The following is a 13983-nucleotide window of genomic DNA, read 5'->3' on the forward strand; positions in this document are numbered from 1 at the left end:
CAGGTGTCTGGCCACATCCCCGAGGGCTTTAGACAGTCAAACTCAAAGGACTCAACTCCCACTGGGGATCCTGGAAACCTAGAGGGCTTACTTTCCTCACCTGAAGCAGAGACTTTTGCGACACAGGAAAATGGTACAATCTCTTTTTATCTCTAGTCTGTATCCTAAACTGTCAATTTCCTCCAAGGAGCTTCAGGACCCCATAAATCGCAAGCACCAACATACACTTGGGTCTTGGCGGAGAGTCATACCTCCGCTTCCTTTGCTGCAGAAAACCAAGAACCCGGGATAACTGCATCTCCTAATTGTCCAGAACCCTAAAAGCTCCTGTACTCTTAAGTATTAGAGCCCTGCATCAAGGAAACTTTAGCCCCTTAATTTTCTTGGGAAGGATTTTGATTGTGGGACCTGACCCCGCCAGATCCTTCCAAAATAGCTGGGCTTCTAGAAAAGCCAGAACTCCTTCCTTCCGGGGACTTCACCTCTTAGGAAGCCGCCCAAATCGCCCGCGGCTCTGAACCCTGTCTTCCGGATGCCTCGTTCCCATTTCCGAGCCCTGGAATTCCAAGTCCCCAAGAAGCGTCGTGCCCAACCCACTTGCCAAGTTCTGAGAACTCTGGACCCAAGAGGAGCCAATCAGCCCGAAACCCTCAAGAGGCTGCAAATTTCCCTCAAGCTCCTTGGTCCCAGACTTCGGAAAGAATGGCGGGACTAGGCGTTCCTTACCCGACAGTGCGGCCATGGTCCCAGGGTGCGGAAACGAGGATAAGGCGGGAGCTGCAGTAGCTTCCCTCAGGTCCTGCCTCACAAGCAGGCAAGGGCGGATTTTAGCCCCAGGCGGGAGCGGGACGCACCGCCTACGGCACCCGGGGAGGATCAAACCGCAACTGGCACCCGCGCCAGTCTGTTGCGGTCGTCAGGGCGGCCACTAGACCCCGCCCCGTAGTCCCCACCCGCCTCCTGGTTGGCGCTCCGCGGTGGCTCTGGCACCCCCTAGAGCAAGCAACAACTTTTCTGGATGCTTGATTAACCAGGTGATTCTTCCACAGACTAGAGATCTCAACACAATACTCCCTAGTCCAGGTTTCGCATTTTTTGGATAGGTGCAGCTGAGGACCAGAGAGCTGAAGTAGTCCAGCTACTTCAAATAGCTCCACTCTATAGCCGGGCATGTGGGGGCACTCTTGTAATTCTAGCATTAGCGAGACTGAGGCAGCCTGGCCTACACAGTGGTTTCAAGGCCAGCTTGAAATACATCATAAGATATTGTCTCAAAAAAAAAAAAAAAAAAAAAAAAAAAAAAAAAAAGAAGGAGGAGGAGGAGGAGGAGGAGGAGGAGAGGAAGAAAGGTCTAGGCTCAGTGTAAAGGCCCTGGATTCAATCACTAGGACCACACATAATATAAACATGGGGAGTCATGTCTACTCCATAAATAGTTTTGGGGAACCTAGGGTGGACTTTTCTTACAAGCTTCCAGCTCAGAGAAACCACTTCCCTCTGTGCCACTCTGAATTAAATCAACCTAGATAATCTTTAGGTCAAAGGTAGTAAGTATAGAGGCAGCTCAACCAACATTTCAGGAGCAGATTCATAGAGAAAGTGTGTGCAGTCTTTCCTTGATATTGGAGGAGGAAAGATTGCTTTCAGTATATATCCCCCATACCCAAATCTCCTAATGTGCAAGTCCCTTACATATGTAATATATATGTATATATCATAATATTTACATGTAACCACAAATCCTTTAAATCATCTCTAGATTGCTTATAAAACCTAAGAAAATGCTGATTGTGGTGGCATATGCCTGTGATCCCAGCACTTGGGAAGCTTACACAGGAGGATCATTGCAAGTTCAAGGCCAACCTGAGCTACAAAGTGAGTTGAAGGAATATTGAATACTCCTCCTCCTCCTTCCAGTCTAAACTACATTGCAAGACCTGCCTCAACAAACCAACACCACCAATAACTAGAAAGTCACAAATTCAAGTCCAGCTTGGGTAATTTAGCAACTTAGTAAGATCCTTTCTCAAAAATGAAAAATAATACTGTGCATGGTAGTGCATGCTTATGACCCCAGTTGTGTAGAATTATAAGTGAAAAAAACTACTTTTTTAGGGGGTACTGGGAATGCAATCACTTTTTTTTTTTTTTTTGTCTTTTTCTTTGTTATAGGTACCGGGGATCAAACTCACAACCACACACTTGCAAGGCAGGTGCTTATGCCACTGAGCTAAATCCCCAACCCCAATGCAATCACTTTTTTAAAAACAAAGTAAAGCCTATTTACAAAACAGGCAAAAGAAAAATTTTAAGGTTGCTATAGTTTATATCTAGATGTCCCCTCTTTCCCCCAAAACCTCATATACTCATAGATGGGCGTGTGACATTCACCAGTGGATTAGTCCACTGATGAATTTATGACTAAATGTGATTTTAGGTGGTGAAGGCTGGTCAGAAGAGGTAGTTGTTGGGGGTGTGGCCTAAAAAGGTATATCTCCTTCCTCCTGAGACAGGAGATTAGTGAGTGGCAAAACTGACTAGGGAAGTAAGTATGACCTGTTAATTACAAAGTCCCAGGACATATGTGCAGAGCAGTTCCCAAAGCCCTGCAAATAGACTCTTCCCCAGAACTTGAGCAGGTTTTCAATAGGGTAGCTTAGACTGACATAAGCCTGAGGTGTGAATGATACAAAAAATGATAGTCCATGTTGAGATTTTGCCACTGTGTTCCCTTTTGTATGGATGACCCATGCTCATGCTGTAGGATGTACTCCTTTTCCTACTTTTACTTAGCCAGAACTCACCTTGTGGAGCCTGTTTCTTTTCCAGTCTTTAATAAAACTTTGCTATTAGTTGAGTATGTCATGACCAATTCTTTGCTCAGGACAGAAAGACCCTAGAAATTGTCTCTAACGGAGAGCTGGCACCCCAAAATTCAGTAACATTTCTTCTGTTGATAGCTCCCTGCTTCCCACTACCGCGTCATGAGCTGTTTCTCCTCCACCACGCCCATTTGCCATGCCACCTGCCTTGGAGCCACCCAACTATGGACTGAAACCTCTTCAAACTATGAGCCAAAATCAACTTCTATTCCTTTAATCTTTGGGTGTCAGGTATTGTGTCCCAGCAATAAGTAAAGTGCCTAAGACAAAGGTAAATACATATGAGTGGCAGAACATATTCTTATTTTGACAAATTTCCCCTATTTTGACAATTTCCCCCTATTTTCTGGGAAAAATACATTATTGAGGCATGGACTATAAAATGGCATACAATGCAAAGACAAAAATGAAGTTTGTAAGTCTCATCTTTTTTTTTTTTTTTTTTTTTGAGACAGGGTCTTGAACTTTCTGTGTAGCCCAGACTGGTCTCAAAATCGCAGCAGTCCTCCTGACTCAGTCTATAGATTCAGATTATAGGTGTGTGCCACTATGCCCACCTTTTATTTTTTTAAACCATATTGTTTTCCTTCTCTAGAAGTTGGAGATACCTATTTAATTTGATTATCTGTCATCTTAATACAGCTGCATCTACAACAATCATGCTATCTGATGTTTCTTCAACTCTTGTATCTAGATTTAAAATACTAAACATGGAATCATTTCTAACCTGCTGTCCATTTTGGCGAATGATATTTTCACTCATAGTGTGCTCTCTTTCTAGCCTGCCAATTCATAGACTTTGTCATTTTAAGGGGTTGGAGGAGGTCTAAATCCAGAAGATCTAGTGGTCTTTCACTTAATGTAAGTATGTGAGGTGGTGTTTTTAGTGCCAGAGGTTTGAAAGGAATCAACTGAATAAGGACAGCATCTGCTGGTCTTGAAAATTCAGTATCTTCATTATTTTCCTGCTACAACAATCCTCTCTGGAACTTGCATTATCGCACCAGCATTTGGAACTCCTTCCTGGAATCCACAGGTTAGAATTTGGTGGTGCTACTTTTTAATTCTTCTGGGACCCTCACTTGCTAATGCCTTCAGTATATTCTATTTCATAACGAATTCCACTAATTTCTGCCATTTCAGTGGAAAAGCCAGAAAAACCTACCCCACTAACTTTTCCTTAGTGGTATGTCACTGCTTTTTCTTCTACTCATTTTTAAAACAGAAAATATATGTCTACAGTAGGTATTAAAATACTGCTAACCTGTAGATCAGTTTATACAATTCCACTGCAGATCTGAACTGCTATGAAGGTGTATATAATAAACAACACAGATACTGCTTTTCTGGCAACTACTGCTTGCTGTTTGGCACCATCTGCTTCTAGGTTTTATATTACATATTTTAACTTGCTTCATTATCAACCCTATCTTCCCAGGCACTCTGGAGAGTCCCAGAGTGGATCGGCATACCTTGGTTCCCAGGATGATCAGATGAACCATCTTAGAGGGAACTGACAGAGGGCATTGGGAAGCCCAGGCAAAGAGCCCACCAAGTGCCACCCCTACCCAATGACCTGAACGGGGCCTAGACAGATGTTCTTTTATCTCCTTTCCCTCCCCTCCTTACCTCCTCTTCCCAACCTTTTATCCTTTTCCCATTTGGAAAAGATTTACCGTCCTACTACTTATTCTCTTTTATTTTGCTCTTTATTTATGATTTGGGTTTCTCCCAAATAAGAGAAACTATATGATATGATAAGCTTGTGTGTCTGATTTATTTCACTTAACATTATGTTCCCAAGTTTATCTTTATGACATAGTACTCCATTGTGTATAAATAACTTTCTTTATTCATTCATCTGTTGGTGAACATATAGACTGCTCCCAAGATTTAGCTATTATGGTACTTCCAGGAAGATGAAGTAATAAACAGCAGAGATAGACCCTCTCTGATATTTGGTTTCTAGGCACTGGAATATGGTAGTATTTCAGGGAGGAACAGAAAGAGGGGGGAAGTGGATCCCTGGTACCCAGCAAGGATCTGATGCAAGAGTTGAAGCTCATGAGGAGGATGAAGACAGAGACTTCAATGAAGGAGTGGCAAATGGCACTTTTTCCCTGAGCCTTGACTTACTGTGTGGGAGAGGTGGCTCAAGTCTGTAGATACATGGTGACTACTAGTAACGTGAGTCCCACACAGAGAAAGACACCAGAGGAAGGAAGCAGTAAATGCAGCAGGAGCAGTGGACTCAGAAGACTACAGTGGCTGGTGAGTTACTTGGGTTCAGACATTCCCCCAGGAAGGCAGTTGGGCAGTAGCCATCTTGGAGAGGGCTTGAAACTCAGAGCAGCTGCATCCTAGTACCCAATTGTCAGCTAGTACCCAATGTCAGGGCAAGGTGGAACCAAGTTCAAGGTACCAGGAGTCCCACAGTGCTGCAGCTTATGAATTGGGTTTCAGCTACACAGCCAGAAACCAAACTTCAGTGGAACTAAAGGTACAGACTTAATGAGATTTTCCACTACCCCACCATAAATCTGTCTATGGCTGCCTTGCCAGAATTAATCAATATAGATCTGGACTTTTTTTTTTTTTTTTTTGGTCTTTTTGAGACAAGGTCTTGCTATGCAGTTTACACTGGCCATGAGCTCACTTTGTAGCTCAGGCTGGTCTAAAACTTGCAAGGATCCTCCTGCCTCAGCTTCCCGAGTGCTGGGATTACAGGCATATGCCCAGCTTATATCTTAGATGATTTTGATAGTTTTCCTTTATAGATAATCTGCTTCTTTTCTCTAACAGTCTTTAATATCCTGTTTTTATGCTCAATTTCTGGGATCTTGATTATTATATGTCTGGGTGTAAATTTATTTCGGTTATGTTGAATCAGAGTTCTACACGCCTCACTTATCTGTATGTCAGATCCTTTTCCCATGCTTGGGAAGTTCTCTGCTATTACTTCTGTAAATAATCTCTTTATGTCATTTTTGTCGACTGCTGCTTTTTTGCTGACACCTATCATTCTCAAATTATTTTTCTTTGCATTGTCTTGCAGCTGTTGAATTATTTCCTGGTTCCATATTTTTTAGAGATCTTTTCTTTTGTGATCACCAACTGCCATCCTGTCTTCAAGTTCTACAAGCATATTTTCAGTTTCTTTCAAGCAGTTTTGCCATCTTTCAATGGAGCTTTTAATTTCTTGGATATCTCTTTGAGTCTGTTTCAGGCATCCCAATTCTTTATATTGTTCATTCGAGGTTTCCCTCATTCTCCTGTGCTTTTTCATTTTCCTTAGATATGCTCAGCAACTCTTCTATCATGTTTGTCATTTCTTCTTTTGCCTGAGATATTATTTCTGATCTGATTTCTTTTACAGCCTCATGAAGTAGTTTTTTCTTTTTTTTTTTTTTAACTTTAGTTGCCATCATCCCAGAAGTTTCAGATGTATGACTTCTGCTTTCTTCCATGTCCATGTCTCCTGGGCTTGTTCTGTTTGTGTTGGCAGCCAGAGATTACTTTTTGTTCCTTCATTTTGACACCTTCCTGGATTACTCTGGATAAGCAGGTGGTGGGGTCCCAGGCACTTCCTACACTGGCTACCCATCCACAGTGAAGGGGGATGGGTCAGGCACTTGGGTTTCTCTTTTGCAGGTTCCCAGGAGGCAGCAGGGTGCGGGTTGCACTTCTCCAGACACTTGTGGCTTCTCCAAGTCATGGCTGCTACCTGTAGGACAGTCCCAGTAGAGGCCTGCATGCATAAGAGGGTTGGGCTGGCTGCTCCCCCCGCCCCCCATCTTGCTGGTTGCTTGGAGGAGAGTCCTGATGGAGGCCTGTGGGGTGGGGGCTAGGCTGGCTGCTTCTCCCTGTGCTGGTGACCCACAGAAGAGTTCCAATGACAACTGGCATGCATACAGAGGCTGGGCTGGCTGTGGACATTTTTCTTATTTTCTTATTTTCTTTTTTCTTGGTTGTTCTTGTTATGAGTGTAAAGTCATTTCTAGTTTTCTTGTGGTTGTTGTTCTGCTTTGTTCTTCCTGTTATTTCTTCATTTTCTTTTTCCCTCCTGTCTTCACCAGTTTCCCAAAGTTTGCATAATCTTTCTTTGTCCTCCAGTCATGCTTCTATTTTATTTATTTTAAATAGAAGAAACCCCCAACAAAACAGAACAGGGCCAATCAAAACAAAACAGTGCAAGTGGTACAGAACTTCAAAGCAGGACAACAGGAAATCCACAATGGCTACTATAACATCTCTTGCTATCTTCACAATAGTTGTCCATACCATCAACAAAAAAACTGAAACAGAGTAAAACCATTCAAAACAGAACATTAAATAAAGCAAAACAACAAATCAAAACAAAACTAAACACTGAGAACAACATTGGATTTCAAAAACAAGACAAAAGCAAATCCCCATATTTGCTATATTGCATACTGTCATTCTTCCAACAAATGCTCAGACTACCAGCCTTAGGCCTGCAAAGTCAAACAACACAAGCGTTTGTTTTTCTACCTTAGTTGCTATCAACTCAACCTGGCCTCTGAACCAGCTGACTGCTTACGGAGGAGAAAGGTGGGACTCTTGATTCTCAGCCTGCATGTTGGTTGGCACACAGGACGGGGTAAACTGGCTCTTTTCTTTCTGGACCCTGCATAGCTTGTGCAGCTTACTAGAAGAGCAAATTGGCTTCTTGTAGTACTCTTCCCACACCCTCCATGGCGTCTCCAGCCTAGAAATCTCTTTCTCTTATTTCTCTATTTTCCCTCCTAACTCCTTTTAAATTCTCTCCCCTGAGGATAAAGTCACCATACTGAGGGCCATTTTACTGTATACAATTTCCTGGTTTGTTTCTTTTTTTGGGGGGGGGGCAGGATACTGGGAATTGAATTCAGGGCCTTGCACTTACCAGGCAGGTACAATGCCACTGAGCTATATCCCCTGCCCCTGATGTTAGATTTTGTTATAGAACCACAAATCTAGTTCATATAGTTAAAGATACAAATTAATAGTTACCACAGTTTTTCATTTTCTAGGCCATTTAATGCTATTGTTTTGTTGATTGAAAAGAAACAAGTCACCTTCTGCATACAAGAAACATATTCATTGAAAAAGAAATTCACAAACTGAAAGTCAAAAGGATGGAAAATAATACTCCATGGGATAGGAACCCAGGAAGTAGCAGGGGTAGCTATTCTATTTGTAGATAAAAGTGGATTTCAAGCCAAGACTGATTCAGAGAGAAAAAGGAGATCATCATATCCTTGTAAAGGGAACAATTCAAGAAGAAGAGATAACAATCATAAATGCAGCAAATACCACTGCATCTAACTATATAAAACAAGTATTAATGGACATGAAAAATCAAATAACTACTAACAACTGTAATGGAGGACACCTCAATATCTCATTGTCACAAACAGATCAACTAGACAAAAGCCATCAGTGAAATATTAGAAGTGAATCGAAATTTTTTTAAAACAATGAACAGCGTTTTATTTTTTTGGTACCGGGGATCAAACAAATGACCTCACACTTGCCAGGCAGGCGCTTGTGCTGCTAAACCCCCAGCCCACTGAACCAGACTTTGGAACACATGAACTTAGTAGATGTCTACAGAGTGTTCCACCTGACAGTATCAGAACACGTATTTTTCTTAGCTACACATGGGATATTCTTTAAAATAGACCATTACTAGCCCATAGAACATGCTTCAGTAAATGCAAAGGATTTAAAGTATCCCACACATATTATGAGACCACAGTGCATCAAAATCAGAAATCAATGGAAAAAAACCTCACAAGAACTTCATAAACACACAGAAATTAAGTAACAACCTCTTGAACAACCAGTGAGTCACAGGTGAAATTAAAGAAGAAATTACTTTCTACAATTAAATCATGTCAAATGAACATATTGGAAATTATGAAACAGAATGAAATCAGTCTTATGAGGAAAACTGATAGTGATGAATTCCCATATAAAAACAGAGCAAACTTAAACAACCTGATATTAAAACTCAGGCTTATGGTAAAAGATGAGTAAGTCAAGCCCCAAAGCTCATTAACAGGGAGGAAATTACAAACATCAGAGCAGAAATTAATGCAATGAAAGCCTAAGAAAACAACAGAATCAATAAAAGAGTTGTTTCTTTGAAGGATTAAACTGATGAGCACTTAACCATATAAAAAAACTCAAATTCATGCAATTAGCAATGAAAACGGTGAAATCACAACAGATCCTGCAGAAGTCCAGATCATTAAAACCTACTTTTTTGTATTCTCAAAAGATGGAAGAGGGCTGGGGATTTAGTTCAGTGGCACAAGCATCTGCCAGGCAAGCACAAGGTCATGAGTTCCATCCCCAGTACCCACCCCTGCAAAGGTAGAAGAAACAGAAGTGGACAGATTAGTAGATACCTATGAATTACTAAGAAGTTAACGCCTGTAATCCCAGCTGTCGGGAGGCTGAGGCAGGAGGATCATTACAAGTTTGAGACCAGCCTGAACTACATAGAAACACCCTGCCTCAAAAAGACAAAATAAAATAAAAATAAAAAATACATACAAATTCTAAATAAACCAGTATCAGTCAGTGAAATTGAAAATGTAATTAAAGACCTACCAACAAAGAAAAGCCCCCTGACAGATTCACTGCTGGTTTCTGTAAGAAATTTAAAGACCTGGGGCTGGGGATTTAGCTCAGCGGCATAAGCACCTGCTTTGCAAGCAGGCGGTCGTGAGTTCAATTCCCGATACCGATAAAAAGAGAGAGAGAGAAAAAAAGAAATTTAAAGACCTAATACCTCTACTTTTTAAACTCTTTAAAGAAACTGAAAGGGAAGCAATACTTCCAAATTCATTCCTGGAAGCAAGCATTACCCTGATACCAAAACCAGAGAAGGACTCAACTAAGAACTACAGGTCAATCTCCCCAATGAACAGACACAAAAGTCTGTAAGTTGCCCAGGTTGGGTTTGATTTGGAGCCTCTTGCCTTAGTCTTCCAGAGTTAGGATTACAGGTGTGTAGGGTGTACCACCACATTCATTTTATTAATTTTAAAAAGTAAACAGTATCAGGCTGGGGCTATAGCTCAGCAGCACAAGTATCTACCTGGCAAGTGCAACATCTTAAGTTCGACTGCTGATACCAAAAAAAAAAAAAAAAAAAAATGTAAACTGTCTTAGTTACTACAGTATCTTAGTTTTTATAAATCCCTTATCTTTGGGAGGCATATTGAGATTCTTTTTTTTTTTTTTTTGTATTTTTCTTTTTTATCGGTACTGGGGATCGAACACACGACTGTCTGCTTGCAAGGCAGGCCCTTATGCCGCTGAGTTAAATCCCCAGCCCCGCATATTGAGATTCTTAACACATAGCAATAATTAGGATTTCAAAGACACCAGGAAAGGTTGAAAAAATATAGTCAGCATGGTAGACAGGCAACGGGACCAGACCTGAAATGGTTGTTAGTTACAAGGGTTGAGTGACTGGTACATGGAAGCTTCTATTCTACTATTGTTTTTGTTTTCCACTGGGGGGGGGGGGATATCCTGCTATTAGCTTTATACAAGTTCCTAAAGTTCCCTTCCTCTATATTTCCCACTATATCTTGGCACTGTGAATTTGTTGAGACTCAGGTCAAAGTGTAAGAGGAAGAAATACACTCTTTTCAGAGGATTATCTGTAGTTTTAATGTAGTTGAGAGTCTGTGGCTGGGCCAGATTCATAACCACATCAACACTTTCCATCTCACGCCATACCTTGTTACCGAAGAACCTCAGGGAGGTATACTTCTCTGCTCCAGGGAGAGGACTTGGCTGAAAGCCTACTTGCCCTGTCATTGTGCATGGAGAGATCTGACACTAAATAACCTTTGATTGCACTAAAAGCCCTACACAGGGCACAAGCTGTGCTACATCATGACGTTATGTTGCTTGCAAGTTTCAGAATTCCATGTACTTGTTATGACTAGGGCTGCCTGTCAGACAGGTTACAACCTGGGTAGGGCTGTGTATAAAGCCAGGCCTCCAGTTGTCATCTTTAATTATCAACAAATGTTGGAAGACATTCATGCTCAGTTACCAAGAACATTACCACACAGGTGCTTCCCAGGGGCCAGACCAGTGTGACCACTCCCAATCTGTTCACTCCCATGATATAGACATGAACTCCAAACTCACAGTAATGTAAAACCATTTATTTAATTCTAAATCAAAACACTTTCACAACAGTGAAAATCAGTGACTGGTCAAGGTGTGCTGCTGCACATATTGCCATTTTCTGACTGTGGTCAGGACCTGGTCCTAGTCCACAAGGGCAGCAGGAAGGTGGAGGTGGAGGAAACACGAAAGAAAGATAAGCAGCCTTGGCAGAGAAATAAGGAGCCTGCAGAAGGGCAGGGGTAAGGGGACTTCATTAGGGCTGGGCCAGAGCCCGCCAGAAGTTGAATGGGGATCTACCAAATACACAACCAGGGAATATGGCCAATCTGGCTTTGTTAACAAGTTCCCGGGATGCTTTTGCTGGTGGAGCTATCTTGGACTCCATTTCATTAAATATTCCAAATGATTTGTCTTTTTACTCACATCTCTTCCTTAATCTTTTTCCTGGGCTCAAATGGCTAACGTTAACTCTCCCTCCACTAGTTGATGTTACTAGAAGTAACATCACAGCAGAGATAATCCTGGGGGCCCTGTGACTTTGGGTCCAGAAGCTGATTGAAAAGAGCATTGTTAGGGGGTGCCCAAGAATGTTTAAAATCCATCAGGCACACTATACCGCTGGCGGCTCATTCCTACCAACTGGATTCAGCAAACCAACACCTAGTCAATACTTTATATAGTTTTTAAACACTGAACTCTGGTATTAGCAGGTACAAACTAAAAAAGGTGGGAACCTTACAGCTGGGCTGTTTGTTGTGTATTGCTGAAGGGTAAGCCAGGAACAGTGTGGACTGGCAAAGTGAGCAAGAGGTCTCCAGCAGAAGTCCATCTCTTCTCATCATGGAGGTTTTCAGGAAAAAACCGGACTTCTAGGATTAAGCCTGTTGGGCCAAGCACGAACTGTTCCATCAGGTACACTGTTTATCTGCCTGGCACTACACTCTGATAATCAGGATGAAGCTTACAAAATTGAAAAAGAAATCAAGGGCTTGGAAGAATAACTTTTCTTAATTTTAAGGAGCAGGAAGACCACATTGAGTCATTGTACTGAAGTCTCCCAGGCCTGTGCCCTGGCTTTACAAAATATCAGGGGTTGCCTGCTCAGGTGTCACATACTTTCTCAAGTTTTAGCACACATACAGGAGTTTTTGGAGAACTCTATCAAAGTCAAAAGCAGGGTCATAGGTGAGTCTTCCCTCTCACTGCCTCTTCATAATGGACAACTTGGCTTCTGAGGATGGTGGTTTTCCACATGCAGCTGGGCTGATCTGACAAAATCTCCAACTTCTTCTGGGCAAGGATGCACTCAAGTTTCTGCAGCATAGGGGACAGGGCTACTTGTTCAGTTCTTCCTGCACCAGAGCTTTGAATCCCATTGAGGGTCCAACTCCAGGTCTTTCCTAGTGCAGAGCAGGAGGTCCCAGCTTCAGTAGTGTATGCCAGTTGCCCCGATAGAGAGGGCAGATGAACACAGTTTTGAGGGGAAAGGTAACAGGAAACATGTGGATAGTCATACACCTTACCAAGGATAATCTACACCAGGAAACCAGGAGATCATTTATGCTGCTACCTGGGGCCAAAAACACTGAGCAAGGCCTAGAGCTAATAAATGATCTTTGAGTCTCTGGTAAATTCACAAAGTGGCTTCAGCGGCTATAATTATGATCTTCCTGGAACAGCAATATTTTGGATCTTTGCTAAGAGGAGGAAGAAGAGGAGGAGGAAGAGAAGCAAAGAGGACAGAGAAGCACTTCAATTCTTTACAATAGAATCCTCTACACTAAAAAGCTTGCCAAAACTCAAACAGGAGGCAAAACAAAAATATGTGGAACAATGTGACAGTGAGGACAGAGGTTCTGGGATGGTAACCTCTCTGTATGAGGAGCTCCATAGGCTTCAGAGGCCAGTTACCAAGGGGTATTTAAAGAGATGAAAGTACGTTTCCATAAATACCATTTGGTTCATTTTTTGTGATAAGAAACTCAGGTAAAATTTCTTCCATCTCTTCATCTGTGTAGTCAGGACCTACAGAATTGGCTGAACAGGACTGCATGCTGTCATCTATGACAGCAAGCTCAACAGCACAGCCTGAGGTTACAGAAGGGTGTTTACAGTAGTGGCGATACTTGGGGCTCCTCGGCAACTGGTTGTTGAGTTCCAAAGCTCTGATAGAGAAGATCGACTCCTTGAAGTGTTATTGACCTCACTGACTCCTATAGTCAGAATTAGCCAAGAAGCCAAATATGAGGCTTGAGGGTTGTGTATCACCAGTCCAGAGACCCAGTTGTAGATGTAGACAGAAGGCCAGCATTAGGCAATCAGGAGCCAGAACATGATCAGGAGGGCCACAAACAGGAAGAGGCGTGACAGGAACTGCTCATCTGCATACTGGGGTGTCCCAGGGACAGCTAGAGAGACAAGTAGGAGAAAATGTCAAAAGGCTGCAGCTATCAAAAGTATCAGTCTTCATTTCTAAATTGTACACTGAAGATTTTTTTTTTTTTTGTCTTTTTCATTTTTATCGGTACCAGGGATCGAACTCACGACTGCCTACTTGCAAGGCAGGCGCTTATGCTGCTGAGCTAAATCCCCAGCCCCTACACTAAAGATTTTCAAAACCCAAATAATAGAAGGCAAAACAAAATACTTGAAATAATGTAACAACAAGGAAAAGGTCTCAAATGTATCTGAAAAGGCTTGGCTGGCATTTGCACAGATCAGCTGATTAGTAGGAAACAGTAAAAGCAAAGCTAATGTTATTGGTATGTCTCTGTGCTATTTTGTATACATTATTAACTGGAAGATATTATTCCAAGTTTGATTATGCAGTAGTATCGTGTGATCTGCTGAGGTACTTAGGTTCCTGAGGCAGTGTCTTTCCATACACTGTCCCCAGAGGGCCCCATTCCTTGCTTTGTCAAGAGAAAATGAGGGCCCA

At 42.1% G+C, this 13983-nt stretch overlaps 2 protein-coding genes and 1 pseudogene across 3 annotated transcripts in view; all 3 read right to left on the reverse strand.

Moving 5' to 3' along the window:
- Window positions 1-921, reverse strand: part of Limk2 (LIM domain kinase 2) — an 88509-nt gene extending 87588 nt beyond the window's left edge. Inside the window, exon 1 of the mRNA XM_013141729.3 lies at window positions 727-921. Within this exon, the coding sequence (XP_012997183.1) occupies window positions 727-742 (16 nt within the window). The 5' untranslated portion in view covers window positions 743-921. The remainder of the gene's footprint in view (window positions 1-726) is intronic.
- On the reverse strand, window positions 877-10915 carry LOC100720921 (mitochondrial fission factor-like; annotated as a pseudogene).
- A 150-nt stretch (window positions 10916-11065) lies between these two features.
- Window positions 11066-13983, reverse strand: part of Rnf185 (ring finger protein 185) — a 39288-nt gene continuing 36370 nt past the window's right edge. For both annotated transcript variants that reach the window (XM_003478302.5, XM_013142120.2), the window contains one exon: window positions 11066-13453. In XM_003478302.5, the coding sequence (XP_003478350.1) occupies window positions 13356-13453 (98 nt within the window). In that variant the 3' untranslated portion in view covers window positions 11066-13355. The remainder of the gene's footprint in view (window positions 13454-13983) is intronic.

This window comes from Cavia porcellus, unplaced genomic scaffold (assembly GCF_034190915.1).
Source record: "Cavia porcellus strain 051 isolate PalLab524CR breed Dunkin Hartley unplaced genomic scaffold, mCavPor4.1 scaffold_16, whole genome shotgun sequence".
Lineage (NCBI taxonomy): Eukaryota > Metazoa > Chordata > Mammalia > Rodentia > Caviidae > Cavia > Cavia porcellus.